Source organism: Fistularia commersonii, chromosome 12, assembly GCF_037954325.1.
Source record: "Fistularia commersonii isolate RoL2024-O1a breed Wild chromosome 12, RoL_Fcom_v1.0, whole genome shotgun sequence".
NCBI classification, from domain to species: Eukaryota; Metazoa; Chordata; class Actinopteri; order Syngnathiformes; family Fistulariidae; genus Fistularia; species Fistularia commersonii.
Window position 1 is genome coordinate 18441602 of NC_141295.1, and position 20053 is coordinate 18461654.

The 20053-nt window shown below is 46.6% G+C and overlaps 1 protein-coding gene across 1 annotated transcript in view; it reads right to left on the reverse strand.

The window, feature by feature from the left end:
• LOC147229053 (voltage-dependent T-type calcium channel subunit alpha-1H-like) overlaps positions 1-20053 on the reverse strand; it is a 72153-nt gene that overhangs the window by 11027 nt on the left and 41073 nt on the right. Inside the window, exons 22-33 of the mRNA XM_086157508.1 lie at positions 19285-19410; positions 19068-19157; positions 18402-18594; positions 12539-12690; positions 12322-12431; positions 12103-12236; positions 11935-12005; positions 8936-9014; positions 8547-8668; positions 4639-4914; positions 4409-4559; positions 2313-2797 (exon numbers count right to left, since the gene is read on the reverse strand). Of these exons, the coding sequence (XP_086013634.1) occupies positions 2313-2797; positions 4409-4559; positions 4639-4914; positions 8547-8668; positions 8936-9014; positions 11935-12005; positions 12103-12236; positions 12322-12431; positions 12539-12690; positions 18402-18594; positions 19068-19157; positions 19285-19410 (1989 nt within the window). The remainder of the gene's footprint in view (positions 1-2312; positions 2798-4408; positions 4560-4638; positions 4915-8546; positions 8669-8935; positions 9015-11934; positions 12006-12102; positions 12237-12321; positions 12432-12538; positions 12691-18401; positions 18595-19067; positions 19158-19284; positions 19411-20053) is intronic.

The window sequence follows — 20053 nt, forward strand, 5'->3', positions numbered from 1 at the left end:
TACATTTCCCTCTCTGTCCTTAATCACCCGGACCTGTTGTACATCCTTTCCATCTTTATCTCTCTGTTTCGCCAACCTGTATAGATCATTCTCACCCTTCTTACTATCCAACCGAGCATACAAGTCATCATAAGCCCTTTGTTTTGCCTTTGCTACCTCTATCTTTACCTTTCGCCGCATCTCCCTGAACTCCTGTCTGTTCTCTTCAGTCCTCTCAGTTTCCCACTTCTTCTTCGCCAACCGCTTTCTCTGTATACACTCCTGCACTTCCTCATTCCACCACCAAGTCTCCTTATCTACTTTCCTTCCAGATGACACACAAGTACTCTTCTACCTGTCTCCCTGATAACACTAGCTGTAGTTGTCCAATCATCTGGAAGCTCTCCCTGACCACCCAGACCCTTTCTCAACTCCTCCCTGAAAACCATGCAACACTCCTCCCTTTTCAGCTTCCACCATTTTGTCCTCTGCTCTGCCTTTGTCCTCTTCATCTTCCTTGTCACCAGAGTCATCCTACAGACCACCATCCTATGCTGTCTGGCTACACTCTCACCTACAACTACTTTGCAGTCACTGATCTCTTTCAGGTGACCTCGTCTATACAAGATGTAGTCTACCTGCGTGCTCCTACCTCCGCTCTTATAAGTTACCCTATGTTCCTGTTTTTTCTGGAAAAAGGTGTTCACTACAGCCATTTCCATCCTTTTTGCAAAATCTACAACCATCTGTCCCTCTGCATTCCTATCCTGGATACCAAATCTGCTTCTTCATCCCCTCTATTGCCTTCACCAACATGTCCATTGAAGTCTGCACCAATGACCACTCTCTCATTTCTGGGAATATTCTGCATCACTTCATCCAACTCATTCCAGAACTTCTCCTTCTCTTCAGATTCACATCCCACCTGCGGGGCATAGCCACTAACAACATTGAGCATCACACCTTCGATTTCCAGTTTCAGACTCATAAGTCTATCTGACATTCTTTTCACCTCTAGGACGTTCCTAACAAACTCCTCCTTCAAGATAACTCCTACTCCATTTCTCTTCTTGTCAGTACCATAATAGTACAACTTAAAGCTGCTCCTAAGCTTCTAGCCTTACTACCTTTCCACCTGGTCTCCTGGACACACAGTATATCCACCTTCCTTCTCTGCATCATGTCCACCAACTCTCTACCTTTTCCTGTCATAGTCCCAACATTCAAAGTTCCTACTCTCAGTCCCAGACTCTTTCCTTTCCTCCTCTCTCTCTGCTTCCGAACACGCACTCCTCCTCTTCTTCTTGTTCTTCAACCCACAGTAGCCCAATTTCCATTAGTACCCTGTAGGTCATCAGTACCAATGGCGGTCGTTGTTAACCCGGTCCGCTACCGATCCGGTATGGTATAGTTTTGGTTGACTCGCATATTTGGTTTTGGCAAAAGTTTTACGCCGGATGCCCTTCCTGACGCAACCCTCTGCATTTATCCGGGCTTGGGACCGGCTCAGGGAGACACTGCTCCGTGTCCACCCAAGGCAGGCTTGGAGAGGCACGGGCCAGTGCCGCCCTGAGGCTGCATTTTTAATCGTATATATGTATCCTTATTTATTTATCATCATTATATTTTAAATGCAACGATATTATAATTTATTTTTTCATATCTAATAAAGACAAGAGAGACAATTAAGAGATATAATTTTCTTAAATCAATTAAAATCTTTTTTTCTTTCAATTTTTTTATCAGTATTTTTATTCATGTGTATACATTTTTTCAACTATTTTTATTTGTATTTTTTTATCCTTATCATTTACAATGCATTAAATCATAGCTGTCAAACTCTGGTCCGCGGGCCAAATTTGACCCTCACTGTAATAATATTTGGCCTGCAAAGCCATATCAAATAATGCTAATTCTACAAATCCTGTAATTTTCTGCTGGTGTTTTGGCACGAAAATCACAACAGGACCCGTAAACGCCCTCTCCTCTGTGAACAGTAGTCATAGCAACCTCATGCTAATACTAGCACCCTGCTAGTTAAGCAGAAAACAGGATTTTGCATGCGTGCAATATTAAGTTATACTGTATCGTATCAAGCTATGCTTGTTCCATATTTAGTTTTTAAGCAAATCTTGTTTGGGTCCATATGAAAAGCTTCATTGTTTTATCTGAAGGGACATTTTTCCAATAAATATCAATGTTGACCAGCGACTTTGTCACAGTTTTGAATTTTTCTTATATTATTTTCTTTTATTTATTCACTGATTTGTTTGTTTGTTTGTATAGCAGTGGACCGAGTAAGGAGGGGAGTTAAAAAGGCGCGTAGATCCCACCTGTCTGCGTAGCTTCCTGCTGGGGGTTCTGAAGGACGCGGGTCTCTTGAGGACGGCGCCGTCCGGGACGTAGGAGGGACTCAGCTTGTTCCGGTCCAGGCTGTCCTCGGGTCCGAGCCAGGGCGAAGGCCTGCCGCCGGCGCCGCGGGCCGGACTCAGCCGCAGGGAGGGGCGGCTCCCGTCGGCCCCGCAGCCGTCCACGCTGTGGGCCGAGCCCAGTCCGCCGGGCCGCCGGGCCGTCCGGCCGAACCCGGTCCCGTCGAAGCTGCGGGCCGAGCTCAGCCCGTGCGGGCGGGTCGGGGCGAAGCCGCGGGCCTCGGCGCCGTCGGAGGGGCCTCCTCGCCGCGGGTCCGCGCTCCGGTCCAGGCGGATCCGGGGCCGGGCGCTGCGTCCCGACCCCAGCGAGGCGTGGCCGATGCTGGGCAGAGCACCCGGCACCTGCAGCAGGGAGCTGCCGCCGCTGGACGCCAGCGAGGACGCCGAGCCTGGAGGACAAACACAGTCACACACATCCACGCCTCGCATTACTGCCGCTTACGTTTTTGTCATCTTTTTCCATTTCCATTCCTTTACATCTGTATGCCTATCCATCCATCTACACATCCATCTGTCTTTTTTAAAATAAAAATACAAATAAAAAAGGTCATTACAGAATGAGTTTAAAAATTATTCTGCAGCAACAACATTTCCCCCTGGGGATCGATAATGTATTCTGATTATCTATTTATCCATCCATCCATAGTGTAAAAAAAAAAAAAAAGAAATAGAGAATAAGTGAATTGAATTAAAAATGATTCTGCAGCAAAGAGCAATTCCCCCTACATCTATCTATTTGTCTAAGAATAAGAATCTAGACATCCATCCGTCTTTTAAAATTATAATACAAATAAAAAAGGTCATTACAGAATGAGTTAATACATTTGAAAATTATTTTATCGGCAATAAAATTTCCCCCTGGGGATCAATAATGTATTCTGATTATCTATTTATCCATCCATCCATATTAAAAAAAAATCTGAAAAAAAAAAAGAAATAGAGAATAAGTTAATTTAATTTAAAATGATTCTGCAACCAAGAGCAATTCCCCCCACATCTATCTATTTATCTAAGAATAAGAATAAGAATAAGAATAAGAATAAGAATAAGAATAAGAATAAGAATAAGAATAAGAATAACAATAAGAACAACTTTATTTATCCCAAAGGAAATTGTTGTGCCAGAGTTTCAAGTAAAAACATAACAATAATCAATAATAGTAGGAAATTGTAAAAAAACAGTAAAAAAAAGGGGAGGAGAATAAGAAATACAAATAAAACTATAAAGTGTCAAAGTCAAGGCTATAAAGTGTTTTAAGGTCTTAAGTACAAATCTATCTATCTATCTATCTATCTATCTATCTATCTATCTATCTATCTATCTATCTATCTATCTATCTATCTATCTATCTATCTATCTATCTATCTATCTATCTATCTATATTTTTTTAAATAATAAAAAGGATAAAAAGGTAAACAGAGAATGAATCAGTGGATTCAAACTGAATGCATCCAGGGGTCGGTGTCTCCCCGAGTCGTCCCAAGCCTGGATAAATGCAGAGGGTTGCGTCAGGAAGGGGAACCGGCGGAAAACTTTTGCCAAAACCAAACATGCGAATCAACCATAATAACCAGATCAAACCGGATCGGTCGAGGACCGGGTCAACAACGACCGCCATTGGTACCGATGACCTACAGGGTACTAGTGGAAATTAGGCTACTGTGGGTCGAAGAAGAAGAAGAAGAGGAGGAAGGCGTGTTTGGAAGCAGAGAGAGAAGAGGAAAATGAGATTAGAGACTCTGAATGTTGGGACTATGACAGGAAAAGGAAGAGAGTTGGTGGACATGATGCAGAGAAGGAAGGTGGATCTACTGTGTGTCATTTTTTTTTTTTTTTTTAAATTTTTCTTTTATTTTTTTTACTCTGCCGTTCATTCAGATGCAGAACAAAAAGCGACGACGACAAACAGATAAATATGATGTGAGTGACCGACCCGGCCTCCGGGGTTCTGTTTTCAAATCCGATCGATTGATTTATCGATCGGTTGGCGCGTAGCGTACCTGAGTAGCTGTATCCTGCGTAGGCCTCCAGGCCGATGGGAGGGTGAGGAGAACATCTGAGCGTCTGAATGCAGCTGTCGCTGGGGAGAGACAGCATGCGTCCGATGCTCAGCAGGTTGCCATGGGAACGCTCCTCATCCTCCACCCGCACCTGCCACGTCAGATGGTCACGGCCGTCACCGATGGAAGCGTCGTCGTCGGCGACGGCGGACACTCGCGCGGCGGCTCACCTGGGCCGGCGCGTCCACGTTTGACCCGGCGTCGCCGCCCGCCGACGCGGCGCTGTGGCGGCGGCGTGCGGCCTCCTCCCGCTCCCGCCGCTCCTCCATCTCCTCCAGCTGCGCCTCCTTGTTGCTCTCCTCCAGGTGCTTCATCAGGACGGCCACCACCACGTTCACCAGCACGAACTGGGCCGTCAGCACGAAGGTGACGAAGTAGACGGGCGAGATCAGCGGCAGGTAGGTGAGGCAGTGGCGCTCCTGGGGGCGGCAGTCGCGCAGCGTGTCCTGGTGGAGGTCAAAACCTGGTGAGATCTTTCATGGGATACCTGGATTCTGCGCTTCGGGTGGTCTCCAACAGGGGGAGATGTTGACCTGAGCGGGGGGGAGGGGGGGGGAAGACCATCTCAGCTGCTATTCTTTTTTTTTTTTTTTTTTTTTTTTTCAATTTTCAGCTACATAAATATGTCAGGTATATGTAATAATAATAAAAATATTGATATTAATAATAATAGCATTAATAATAACAATAAATAAATAATAATAATAATAATAATAATTACAATAATAATAATAATGGTAATAATAATGATAATAATAATAATAATAATAATATAATAGTATAGTAATGATAATAATAATAATAATAAATAAAAATGATAAATTAATAATACATGAATGATACTAAAAATAAAAAAAATCAATAATTAAGAATTGATAAATTTATAATACATTGATAATAATACTGAAAAATAAAAGTCATTATTATTATTGTTATATGATTATGAAATAATATTATGAATATAATATATATATACTGGTCAAAGGGAACACTTAAACAACATAATGTAACTCCAAGTCAATCACGCTTCTGTGAAATTAAACTTTAGAAACAACACTGATTCATTTTGACTCGTTTTTAAGGACATTATATCAACCTGTGACTTCAAATCCATGTTAATACATTTGATTTCATCATTTTTGTGTGATTTTTGTTGTCAGCACATTCAACTCCGTAAAGAACAAAATATCTAATAAGAATCTTTCATTCATTCAGATTTAGGATGTGTTATTTTAACGTTCCCTTTATTTTTTGGAGCGGCGTATAAGGAGATGACAATTATAAAATTATAAAAAAGTGAAAATAAATCCACTCCACACAGGCACCAATCTAAAAGGATATGACGCTTTCTATACTTGATAAATTTACCTGCATTATTTTCTTCCAGTTTAGGTCAAGTTGTTTCCACATATTTTACATAGCAATAAAACGCAACTGTTGATATTTATTTTTTATTTATTTATTTTTTTTATCTTATTTTATTTTATTTTATTTTATTTTATCTTATTTTAAGTAACTGCAGACCACGACATTTGTCTCAAGCAAAATCTTTTAATTCCTTTATCTTCACCTGCGATTACTTCTGTATCTCTCCATCTCTGGATTCTTTTTGTTATAATCGCCCATTTTTTTATTTTATTTTCTAATTTTTATTTAATCTTTTTTTTTTTTAATCGATCCTGTTTTCACTTTAGATTTAGGATATGTTATTTTAACGTTCCCTTTATTTTTGGGAGCAGCGTATAAGGAGATGACAATTATAAAATTATAAAAAAAGTGAAAATAAATCCACTCCACATAGGCACCAATCTAAAAGGATATGACGCTTTCTATACTTGATAAATTTACCGGCATTATTTTCTTCCAGTTTAGATCAACTTGTTTCCACATATTTTAGATAGCAATAAAACGCAACGCACCAATCTAAAAGGATATGACGCTTTTGTCCGAAAACTCTTTGAGCCCAACCTTATTGTATTATCAAGACATGGCAGGAGCCCATCGTTTAGTAAAAATAGGCTTCTGACGTATTAATGAATATGTAATTTGCTCCATCTGGTAAATGTCACGTACGTTTTGGATCCATATATTATACGTAGGGGGATAGTTATGTCTTTTAATAGGGGTTTCTCCTCATAATGTAGAGCGTTTGTGAAATCTCCCGTTCGAAGCATCAAAAACCTCCTTCTAAAATAAACTTAGTTTAGGACAAAGCCTCAGCATGTGTGTGTGGTCGACACGTGGTTCCCATTCTTAGCTGTTATTGCTGTGAAAAACCTTATGGTTACTTTGCACTTGAAGTCCCTCCAGGAGTTTGAATTTGTGGCCTCAATGCAAATCTCCTCCGTGTCAATGTTTTTCCGCCTCCCATCTCTGTCTAATCTGTTGGGAGTTAATGTATATTCGTAGATAAAAATATATCATCCATGTTACCCATTACTGTCTTTTATTAATACCATTAGGAACCTCCTATGGAAGTAGGTCTTCTAAGTTTTTCCCGCTCCTTGTGCCTTGTCAGGAAAGATCTTAACTGTAGATAACTGAAAAAAAAGTCTGTCTTCAGGAGATCAAATCCCTTTGTCAGCTGTTCAAATGTTTTAAGGTTGTCGTCCTTGATCAGTTGATGCAAATAGATTAGACTACCGTAATTCCCGGACTATTGAGCGCACCTCAGTATTAGCCGCACCGGCTAGCCGATCGCTATCTTTAGCTTCCTCCTGCGCACTAAAACTGTCAAAGTCGTCTTCTTCGGTGTCGGAGTTGAACGGACTCAGAATTTCCTGATGATTTTATCGGTCCGATGTGACGAGGATAAATGTTTTAGCGGCGTGATGCTAGTTAGCGTCCCCCACCCAAAAAAGTCCATATATTAGCCACATCGTCGTCTACGTGAAAAAAGTAGCGGCTTATCGTCCGGAAATTACGGTATATTCTGACCATTTTCTTAAACCATATTTAAACCAAGTTGTTAGGGGTAAAGGTCTTCATAAGTCCAATATTTCTTGTGGAAATCTTCTTTTCTTGGCAACTGGACTTGAATTTCTTCTCCTGAAGACGTTTCAGCCCCTCATCCCAGAGGCTTCTTCACTTCTAATGACCCGTGGGGAGTTTCCAGATATAACTGCTAGGATTTTGGGCAGGTCTAGGTTATGGTGAGTTGATCTGCAGAAGCTAGGCTAAAGGGGTTGTTAGGCTAATGGGGGTGTCGTTCGTTGGAACGAAACAGCAACTTTTGTGGGATGACCTGGACTGGAATGTGAAAAGGGGAGGCTACATAAAGGAGTGAAACCTGTTGGATCACATGGATTGAGGCTCATGTGGACGTTACAGGGGCAGCTTGTGGTGGTCCTGGTTGTTTGGAGGGTGCAGAAGATCCTGGTCTGTGTGCGCAAACCCATCTTGGTCTTGATCCAGTGAGGCGTTGTACATTTAGAAGATCGTGTCTGAAGCCCCCTCCTCTGTTCAGAGATGGTTTTTCTGTTTTGACAAAGACCATCTGTCAGAATACGGAAGTTGCTGATCTTCAAACAAATGTCCTTCAGGTGGAGCTGGACCTCGGAGTCGTGTCCTGAAGTGGTGGCTCTCCTGTGTTGGACCGTACGTTTGTGCAGGGGTTGTTTGGTCTTTCCAATGCAGACGTCAGGTGACGGCAGAGACCACATTCTCCATCTTCTACCTGGGTGTTTTGCCCTTTGGGTGCACCATGTGGTCTTTGAAATGTATCTGTATATGGTGTTTGTTGAAACTCCGAAGGGTACGAAGCCTCTGGGATGAGGGGTGAAACGTCTTCAAGTGAAGAAATTCATGTCCAGTTGCCAAGACAAGAAGATTTCGACAAGAACTCACCATCACCTGGATGACCGAGGACCTCCACAGACAAGTCCAACATTTGTTCGTGATGAGAGTACTTTAGGTAGTTGATAGGCTACCTAAAGGCTATTCCAAATTTCTAACGTGGCTTTTGAAATGATCTCTCTCCTCGCCCTCTCAGCTCCAATTCTGCCCGGAAACTGACTAGCTCTCCGGCTAACGCGCCGCCTGTTTCATATGCTACGCTAGGAGCCGCGTTGGGCACAACCTTCATGATGCCGTTCCAGTTGTCCCCGGTGGACACCCTGAAGAGTGTGAGGAACGCCATGCCGAAGTTGTCGAAGGTGGCGTGGCGGCTGAGGCCCTCGCAAGGGTTCTCCTCCGAGCACTCTGGAAAGAAGGGGAGAGGGCGCGTCAGGCGGCGGCGTGCGCGGCGGCGGCGGCGGCGTGCACGGGGGAGGTGGACGGCAGGAGAACAGCGGAGAGGCTAAACTGAAAATCAATGTGTGCAAACTAGAAAATAAATACACGTTACGCAATCCACGGTTAATCACCGGTGTCAGCAGAGGCGCACACACACACACACACACACACACACACACACCGATTTGATTACATGCACATTCCTCACACGCAAGTGCACGCACACACACTAACCCAGTTTTCCAAAGAGCTCAACTCCCAGAGCTGCATAGATGAAGAACAGCAACATGAAGAGCAGACCCAGATTCCCCACCTAGACGGACACATCACGACGCACACAGATATAGAAGTGTATGATAGACATGTACATTAAACAGAGAGAGAGAGGAAGACGTGCAGAGACAGAAGGAGAACATCGACAGACTTGTGAGCTTTATCGCCACGCCGCTTCTTCTCCGACTCCAACTCTTTTGGAACGCAGAGCCTGGTCGGGTCTGATATTTTCAAGGCGTCTTTACAGGGATGTTTTTGCTTCCGCCGATTCCGTAGCTACACGGGTGTTTTAGCGTAAGCTAGCAACGCCACGCCTTCCTCCCCACCCTCCGTCCACCCTCGAGGGTTCTGAAGCCTTCATCTTGTTCCAGCGTTCCCGCTCGCCAGTCTTCACGCGTTTGAAACTCTCGCTCCTGGCGGTGAGCGTTTGATCGGGGAAATTAAAAAAAAAAAGGAACATGAACGCCGTCGTTCCTGCTAGCGTGGCGCCTGCGGCCGAAAGCCGGTGTTTGGGGGTGAAATTAAACGGAAACAATCGGAGTTCTGCGCGCCAGGACCGATCCGGGGTTTCTTGACGGCCACTGAAGAACGCTGGATCCAGGGATGTTCTTGGGCTGGGATGAAGATGTGGAGCAGCAGCCGTTCGGGGACACCAAATGTATCTTCGGTTGGTGGAGGATGAAGCCTGTCCTGATTGGCTGGCCAATCCTTCTCCGTAACCATGCATGGAACCCTACCAACCGGTCAGGTCACAGGGCTACTCCTGGTCCCCTGGAGTCTTTGAGGGCGTCCAGGTTTTGGAACCATCTCCCAATCTTCATCTGGGCGGCAAACACCTCCTCCTTGGCTAGGAACAGGCTTCAAACCTTTCTTTTTGAAATGCTTGTAGTTAGCGCTAGGCTAGCCCCTAGTCATGCGTCCGCTACTCCGCTGATATCCTCTCCCGAGTCCTGGGGCCTTCTCATTGGCCAGGTTCCCAAGTTCTCTTGATCTCCTGCAACGTCTCGCTAGCCGTCCACCATTATATCTATTTTTAGCGATTAGCATGTAACTCTTAGCTGACTTAGTGGTCAGAGCCTCTCCTGTGAGTGTTTCCTCGCTCCTGAGGGCAACGTTGGGCTTCTGCAGATCATCTGGTCATCCACACCTTCTCGACATGGAAAGTGTTATCAGAAAACTATATTGCAATTTGGCGTAAATAAAACTTGACTCGAGTCCTTCAGTACCAGCACGCCTATTTCAAGTCCTTACCAGAGAACGGGACGTTTCCATCAGTGGCGGGGAAGCATGTTAGCTTCCTGGAAAGGGACCTACCAAGCGGTTTGCTATGAAGAGCAAATTTCCGTTACTACCGATGACATTGAGCGCTCGTTCTTTCATACCCTTCACCGAACACGAGGACCAATGAGAGGAATCTGGGAAATTAAAAAAGCCCGGGAGCTTTTTCCGCCCAACTTGGTCCTATTTGGTAGACTAGTGAAAGTAGCAGCAAGTACCGGTTAAATAATGCACGGATAATGTTAAGTAACCATTATCATGTAACCTGTCAGCACTCTAAATAAGGTGTGAAGAGCATTACTGAGTTAAGGTGCTTATTAAGTACCACCCAATTCCACAATATATGGTAAACAATGGCCGTGCACTGTAACTCGACCGCAAGGTACACCTGACCTCGGGGTCAGTGTCCCACCAGCGTGTCTTGGGTCGTCCCGGGGTCTCCTACACCTCGCCAGGGAGGTATCTAGGAGGCCTCCAGCCCAGGTGACACCTCCTGTGGACGTGGAGGAGGAGCTCCTAACCCTACCCCCCCCTTGTGGTCGCCACCCACAGCTTGTGAGCCATCAAGTTCCGAGTCGTCCTTTGTCTGAAGGTCCAGAGAGGAGGTTTCGACCAATCACGGACCTTGTGCTTCAGGAGGACAAATGAAAACTCCAGGCAGATCATTCCACACCCTTCCAGACTCTTCATGAGGAAAGATCTTCCAGCCTAGTAGTGTTTAGTAGACCAGCGTTTGGCATTCTCCATTCTGTTTGTGGTCCTCATGAATATGATGTTTCGGAGTCATGGAGTAAAGGGTGTTCTGGACGTTGTCTCCCTTTTTGATATGTATTTATTATTATTATTGTGGGTTATAATCATTATTAAATTGTTTTTAATTTTTAATTTATTTATTTCAAATATTATATTTTATATATATATATAGAGGGAGAGAGAGAGAGATAAAAATATATATATATATAGCTACACGGCTATTGTAGCAGAAGCTATATATATACATATTTAAATTTCTAAAATATATATACATACAATGTGTAATAATATAATATTAATATATATTTTTTAATTTAATATACATTTAATCTGTATATTATTTCTTTCAGTATCTGAACTATTTTTTGTTTTTTTTTACATGTATCTGTTTTTTTTTTTTGTTTTTTTCAATAATTTCAAGTTGGGATTAGAGTTGCGCGTCTTGTTCGCCGCAGTGCCGGGCAGAAGGATCCCATCAGCGGCTGCGGTGATACGACAATACAAGGAACCGCGACGGAAAGCCAGGATCTCAATTTATCAGCCCATTACACTCTTACCCTCACCTGCGGTCGTACACCTCTATTAGCCACTGAAAGAATTACACATACAAGTGGTTGAAATGAGTTTTCTCCACAGGGGAGGCCGAACTTTGCCTGGGAGATAAGGCGAGGAGCTCCGGGCGGAGAACATCCGCAGGAGCGCTTCAGCTGAAAAGGTTCAGGCGTTTTGGGATAGATGGATGGATGGACTGAATTTAAAAAGAAAAAAATTTTACAGTCGTGGGAAAATCCATGAATTCTTCTTGATTTTTGCAACCGGAGATGTTTTAATAGTCAAATGGCTGAGTAAATGGGACGCCGTGACGTTAGCGAATCACGGCGTCCGTGGAGAAACGCGCTTTCTGAGCGGTTTCTGCAGCCGCCTCTTACCTGAGGCAACGCTTGCATCACCGTGTCCAGCAGGGCTCTCATCCCCGTCGCCATCTTCAGAAGCTTCAGCACTGGGAGACAACGGGCTTCTTATTAGCTGCAAAGTGCACGCGAGTGTGTGTGTGTGTGTGTGTGTGTGTGTGTGTGTGTGTGTGTGTGTGCGCGCACCTCGGGTTATCCTCAGCACTCTCATGATGCGGATGATGGTGGGGTTGATTGGCAGCGAGGCGTTGAGGTCGATCTCCTCCAGGGTGATGCCCATGATGGACAGCAGCACGATGGCGAGGTCCAGCTGGTTCCATCTTGACAAATGCACGACGCCGGGAAGACGGGGGTTTGTTGTTGTTTTGTTTTTTTTTCCCCCCCCGAATGCGGCGCCATGGTTACCTCTCCTTGAAAAAACGGCGCAGGCCAAAAGCGACGAGCTTCAGGATGGCCTCGATGACGAACACCAGCGTGAAGACATAATTGCAGTACTTGAGGATCTCCACCAGGTACTGCGGAGCACACGGACGGGAACACACGTCAACGTCCGGCACGGAAAGTGCCGCCGCTTCATTACTATGGTTCTAGGACAGGCGCCGGAGGGTGTTTCTATGGTTACCTGGGGCTGATTGTAGTGCTCCATGCTCATGGTGAGGAGATTTGTGAAGATGATGATGGTGATGAAGAGATCCAGATAGTGGCTGGTGCAAACGGTGTGGATGGATCGACGCATCGGGGAGTAGTCTGCATAGTAGGGCTTCTCCTGGGCCCCTGCCCGCACACACATACACACACACACGCGCGCACGTGTGCACGCACACACGCACACACACACACACACACACACACACACACACCATTAGGAATTTTGTTTGATTTGTTACTCGAAATGGGCATCAAGTCCTCACAACATAGCGGTTTAAAAATCTGTGTGCCTAGAACCTTTGCAACATCTGAATCACACACACACACACACACACACACACACACACACAGACACACACACTCGCACACAGACACAAACACAAGTGGGGGAGTCAACATTTTGTGAAGAGTCACCCTAAACCTCGACCAAAATCATACACACAATAATTGGTCCCCACAACATTAGAAACACCACACACGCACACTCACACACACACACACATACACACAAGTGGGGGGGGGTAACATTTCGTGAGAGTCACCCTATACCTCGACCAAAATCATACACACAATCAATAATTGGTCCCCACAACATTAGAAAGACCTAACACACACACATGCACACACACACACACACACACACACACACACACACACACACACACACACACACACACACACACACAAACAAGGGGGGGGGGGTTCACCCTAAACCTGAACTGAAATTTTCTTGGTCCCCACAACATGAGCAACACCTGACACATGAACACACACGCATAAACATGCGCACACACACACACACACACACACACACACACACACACACACACACACGCACACACACACACACACACACACACCATTATCAGAATGCTCCTGAAGGTAAATTACGAGTTGGATGATGAAGTCACTGATGAAACGATTGCCAAGCGGCACGCCACCGCGCACTGACGCACCATCATGCACGTGCGCGCCACCATACACCGACACGCCATCGTGCACGTGCGCGCCCCCTTGTACGTGCACACACAGACCAAAAGTGCCGGCTCAGGCGTTCGGCCCTATCCATCACGCAAAGACACACACCGCGTGGCACCTCAAGGTGTCTTTGGGCAGAAACCTTGGCTGTCTGCTGCCAGACGGTAAACGTGGGGAAGCACTAGCAGAGATTACTCTGCAGGAGGACGGAAGGGCAGAGCGAGGGAGGGAGAGAGACAAGTATGTGAGGCAATGTCGCGTCTGAGCATTATACAGTCAGAAATTATGCGCCTGCTGATCCAGGAGAAAGAGGTTTATTATGTTGATAATCGCTAAAAGGCCAAAAGCATGACGACTCACTCTGTGGAAACATCTCCCGCTAGGTGGGGTCCACCTTGTCTCCCGGCCACTTGAAGCCCTGACCATAAATAAATGCTTTTGCGCTCACATACCGTTTAGCGCAAAGCGGAGCTACCGCGCGAGATGCTAACCGGGTTGGGAGCAACTCGGCGTCGCCTGAGAAGAGCCGGAGATGGAACCGACAACCTTCTGATTGGAGGGACGCCACCCGAGGCTACCCCTCAGCTTCAACCTTGACCTATATGGACATGGAGAAGTCCAAGGCAGTTAGTGTACTGGGGGACTCAGCATTAGTGCCCGACCCTTGCGCCCTTTGGATGCCTCCCAGGAGCTGCAGTTGCGTCACTTCCACCTTGTCTCCCGGCCACTTGAAGCCCTGACGATAAATAAACGCTTTCGCGCTTGTATACCGTTTGGCGCAAAGCGGAGCTACCGCACGAGGCGCTAACCGGGTTGGGAGCAGCTCGGCGTCGCCTGAGAAGAGCCGGAGATGGAATCGACAACCTTCTGATTGGAGGGACGCCACCCGAGGCTACCTCCCAGCTTCAACCTTGACCTACATGGACATGGAGAAGTCCAAGGCAGTTAGTGTACTGGGGGACTCAGCATTAGTGCCCGACCCTTGCGCCCTTTGGATGCCTCCCAGGAGCTGCAGTTGCGTCACTTCCACCTTGTCTCCCGGCCACTTGAAGCCCTGACCATAAATAAACGCTTTCGCGCTTGTATACCGTTTGGCGCAAAGCGGAGCTACCGCGCGAGGCGCTAACCGGGTTGGGAGCAGCTCGGCGTCGCCTGAGAAGAGCCGGAGATGGAACCGACAACCTTCTGATTGGAGGGACGCCACCCGAGGCTACCCCCCAGCTTCAACCTTGACCTACATGGACATGGAGAAGTCCAAGGCAGTTAGTGTACTGGGGGACTCAGCATTAGTGCCCGACCCTTGCGCCCTTTGGATGCCTCCCAGGAGCTGCAGTCGCGTCACTTCCCCGTCAGTTTGGCCTCTCTGTCATACTTCAGATCCACTCGAGGCCCTTCAGACGCGGCACTTGTCTAGTCATGAGACAAGTTGACCCAAAGGGTTGCCTGCTGATGAGGGGCTTCGGGAAGTCGCACAATGAGGTTGTGGAGGTCAGGGAAGCAAATATAAATAGTTGCTGTGTGTGGTGTATGCTTGGGTCCAACGCGGGACTTTCATTCACGCAACCGACCAGCAGCCTCCGTCTAACCCTCTCACACCAGCTCACTTCCTGTCTTCTTCCCCTTCATCCATAAGCCTCCCCTCTGGTCTTCAGCTAGACCTCTTGCCTGGCAGCTCAAACCTCAGCATCCTTCTGTCCATGTCCAAACCGTATCCAGGGCATCTAACAAGTGCCGTCCCTGATCCTCTCCATCCTCCTGTCTCCCAGAGAGGAACCTCCACATCTTCATCTCTGCCTCCTGTCTTCTCCTCAGTGTCTTCAAACCAGCCAACATGGCTGCTCTCAACTGTGTCTTCTCCACCTTTTTCTGTCATTCTCTTTTCATCACCCCTGACACTTTTGTCCACTGGTCCCAACTCTTCTCCACATTCTTCTCCACTGTTCTGGTCTGTTGGCCCAAAGTTTTTAAAAACCTCCACCTTCTCCATCTCTACTCATTTTAGCCTCCACTTGATTCTCTCTCATTCACAGCTTTATTCTGCCTAACCTTCATTCCTCTACTTTCCAGGGCATACCTTCACCTCTCTGGATCTTCCTCCACTTGTTCCCGGCTCTTACCAGAATGTCATCTCCAAACATCATAATCCGCGGAGATTCCTATCTAGCTCCATCTGTCCATTACCATATCAGGCATGGAGGAGCTAAGAGTTGATCCCTGATGCATTCCCACCTCTACCTTTATCTCCTCCATCAGACCTACATCTGATGCCTACTCTGGCGTACTTCTCCGCCACTCCAAACTTCCTCATGTACTCTTTGCACCCACCTGCATGCTTTTTCTACAAAGCTCTGCAGAGACAATGCTGCACCCTCAGAGGCCTTTTTTTTTGGACCTATGGTACAACAAGGCTCCCTCTGACCTTCTCAGTAGGTCTCTAACAATGTACTCAAACCGAACACTTCATCTGTAGTACTCCTCGGCATGAAGCCATGCTGCTGGACCTCGGTCTAAGTCCAGCACCTAAAATCTGACCCTTGCGGCTACTTTCCAAAGCGCTTCCAAAAGGCTCACGACGGCCTTTCGCGGCACGGCCTTCTGACACGAAAACATCACGCAGCACCTTCATTTACCAGCCGTGACCTTAAACAGCGCGCCTGCGGACAAGAGGATTACTCATCACTCGGCTCTTAACATCCACTCAGCTCCTCTCGCGAGGAACACCCGGGCGGCCTCTTTCACTCTGCGCCCCATCGCACCATCACCTCTCCAACACAGGTGCAATCACCTGCTGGGATTAACCAAGCTGCAATCAATCACAGCTTAAAGTTGGTTACTATGGTTACAAGTTTGCTGGAGGAAGATTTTTGACGATGGACCAATAGCCAAAGAGCTAACACACACACACGGACACACAAACTCTGTGGTAAATCGTGTCGCACTCCGTAGCCGATGTATTTCTACATCACGCTCCGCCGTGTTCTGAATTCGGCGGTGGAGCCCAGGGGGAGTTTCACCGGAGAAGCCCTCGGGGAGGTCAGGTGACAGAATATAAATAGTGACGAAGCCGGGAAGCATTTTGTGACGCGCGAATGCCTCGAACGCGCTGCTTTATGCGCCCGCGACATCCAGCCTCGGGAGTCAAACCTGGGAATGGGTATTATGCCCCTGGCTTAGCGTGTTTGTTCAATTTCAGTTTGCTACCACTTAAGCCTTAGGTTGAGGCTACATTATGTTTGTGTTCAACAGGTACATTATTTGCATCGTCTTCACCTACCGTCTGAATTAGCAGAGGAGATTGCTGCTGAAGCAAAGGAGCCTCCTGAGGTCTCCATAGGTCTGGGCTAAGTGGCCCCGGTCACCGTCTATTCGGACTCACCGGACTGGGAGTAATGTTCTGGCGTCTGGGTCAGAACGAATCCCGGGACTAAGCTTTTACCTCCCCTGGTGCTGACGACGGCCATTGTTTGGGAATGAAATGCTTGACTTGCCGCTCATTCATTCATTCATTGTCAGCGCCACTTATTTTTGGACCCCGAAGTCGCAGGGCGGCCTGAGTCATTGCCATCGAGCAAGAGGCGGAGTTCGCCTGTCAATCACAGGGCCACACGGAGACGGACAAACGATCACACATTCACACTTCATACAGAGACAAGCAAGTGACCCTCCCCACCTTCAGTTGATTAATTACGTCAGTCATTCAGTCATTTTCTGTACCACTTGTTCTGCACTCAGAGTTGCCTAAGCCACATGTAGAGACATGCAAATATGCACCTTCTCATTCACACCTTATATAAGGATACATCCATTCACCCACTCATTCACATGTCAGACAGACATACAAGTATTCCCTCATATGCCATATAAGGACATACAACCATTCATCCTCTCATTGGTAAGTCAGAGAGGCATACAAGTAGTCTTTCACATGTCCTTCAGACATACAACTAGTCCCTCACTTGTTTTCCATACAAGTACATTCAACTGATGCCTCTCTCTCATTCACATGTCAGACAGACATACAAGTATTCCCTCATATGCCATATAAGGACATACAACTATTCATCTTCTTATTCCCAAGTCATAGAGGCATTCGACTAGTCACCCTGTCTTTCACATGTCCTTCAGACATACAACTAGTCCCTCACGTGTCCATATAAGTACATTCAACTGATGCCTCTCTCATTCACATGTCAGCAAGACATACAAGTATTCCCTCATATGCCATATAAGGACATACAACCATTCATCCTCTCATTGGTAAGTCAGAGAGGCATACAAGTAGTCTTTCACATGTCCTTCAGACATACAACTAGTCCCTCACTTGTTGTCCATTTAAGTACATTCAACTGTTGCCTCTATCTCATTCACATGTCAGACAGACATACAAGTATTCCCTCATATGCCATATAAGGACATACAACTATTCATCCTCTCATTCCCAAGTCATAGAGGCATACGACTAGTCACCCTGTCTTTCACATGTCCTTCAGACATACAACTAGTCCCTCACTTGTTGTCCATTTAAGTACATTCAACTGTTGCCTCTCTCTCATTCACATGTCAGACGGACATACAAGTATTCCCTCATATGCCATATAAGGACTTACAACTATCCATCCTCTCGGTCACACGTCTGGACAATTAAGGGTCTCCACTGAACCTCCTACATGTGTTTGGACTGTGAGAGGAACCCTGAAGAACCCCACGCACACATGTGGAGACTCCACACAGAAAGGAATCCAAGCGGGGACCTTCTAGCTGAGAGGCAAAAGCGCTAACAGCTTCTTGACTGACCGTATATGGATATAATAGCAGGATGGCTAAATACTTTTTTTCCCCTCCCAGCCCCGTGGTCTTACTCCTCCTCCTCTTCTCCAACCGCCGCTGGCGCTTCTCCTCCCTCAGCCGGGCCTCCTCCTCCTCCTGCTGCTGACGGCACTTGTGGAAGTTCTCCACCACCACTCCGACGAACATGTTGAGCACGAAAAAGCTGACGATGAGGAGGAAGGAGATGAAGAAGAGCAGCATCCAAGGGTTGTTGTTTCTTATCGGCTGCGGTGAGAGATGGAGGAGATGGAGGAGATGGTGGAGGAGGTGGAGGAGGTGGAGGAGACACAAAGCAAAGAGAGGAGGACCACATGTGAGGGAAGAAGTTGACAGAGGGTGGAGAAGAAAGAGAGCAGAGCATAAAGATGAAGATGATCGGCATCCTGAGTCAGCAGTCAAACTGCCGGCACTGTCAGCTCCCATCCACTCATCTGTCCGCCTTCTTCTCTCTGCACACACACACACACACACACACACACACACACACACACACACACTTCCCTCCACAGTCCTCAAACATCTCCTTGAATGCAGGAAGATCTCAAAGTGCCTCAGAGCGACGCAAAAACAACCGCGGTGGCAGTCGGTAGACTCCGGATGGTTTGGCTGCCGCCACGGTTTTCGTTATTTATATCCAAGCCCGCGTGTGTGTGTGTGTGTGTGTGTGTGTGTGTGTGTGTGTGTGTGTGTGTGGTCACCTGCTGGTCCACCCCAACAGCATCCAGGCCGTCATACATGATGCTGACCCATCCATCTTTACACGACAGCACGAAGAGTGACATCAACGCCTGCGAGGGCGAGACCCGCATCAATCAGGCCATCCATCCATCACTCAATCTACTTTTGAGGTGTGTGTGTGTGTATGCATGCATGTGTGTGTGTGTGTGTGTGTGTGTGTGTGTGTGTGTTATAAACCTGTCCCAGGTTGTCAAAGTTGTATTTCCGGCGAATCCATCGGTATCCTGCGTCCAAGCACTGGGTTTTGTTGGTGATGTTGCTCAAATCGCGTCCTTCACAGTGGAAGAACTTCCCTTTGAAAAGCTGTAAACACACACACACACACACACACACACACACGTGAGAGTGCTACTTTAATCAGTCCTTTATGAAAAACAGGTCTTCGCAGAGCAGACAAGTGTTTCAGATGTTATTGCTTTCCATTCGATGAGTCACGGGGAATCTGCAGATCTGCTGCAGGTTCTCCTGCAGGTTCTCCTGTTCATGACACGGGCGAACAGAAGCTCTCCGTTCTCATTGGTTCATATTAAGCAGTTACCAGCTGTGTTTTTGATGCTAGCTGGAACGTCAGAATAAACCTGCATGGAGAGGAGAACATTCTGAAGAAGACCATTGTAGAACATGGACTTTTTCTCTCCTTGGTCCGAGGTGGAGAAGGTAACTCCACTCCCGCTGTGCCAAAGTGTCCACCCTTCCCCACGGATGGTCTTCTGATTAGCTCCTAGCGCCCGACGGTGTGTGTGTGTGTGAGTGTGTGAACGGGTGAATTGAATCCAGCGTGAAGGACCAACAACTAAGACCATGTATCCTCTCAAACTCCTCCCAGATCTTCAACCTGACAGCTCCATATTTGTAATGCAGAGAACCAGCATTCATTCATTCATTCATTCATTCATCGCACATTCATCATAGAAACACAATCATTCACACGTCGTGTAGAAACATA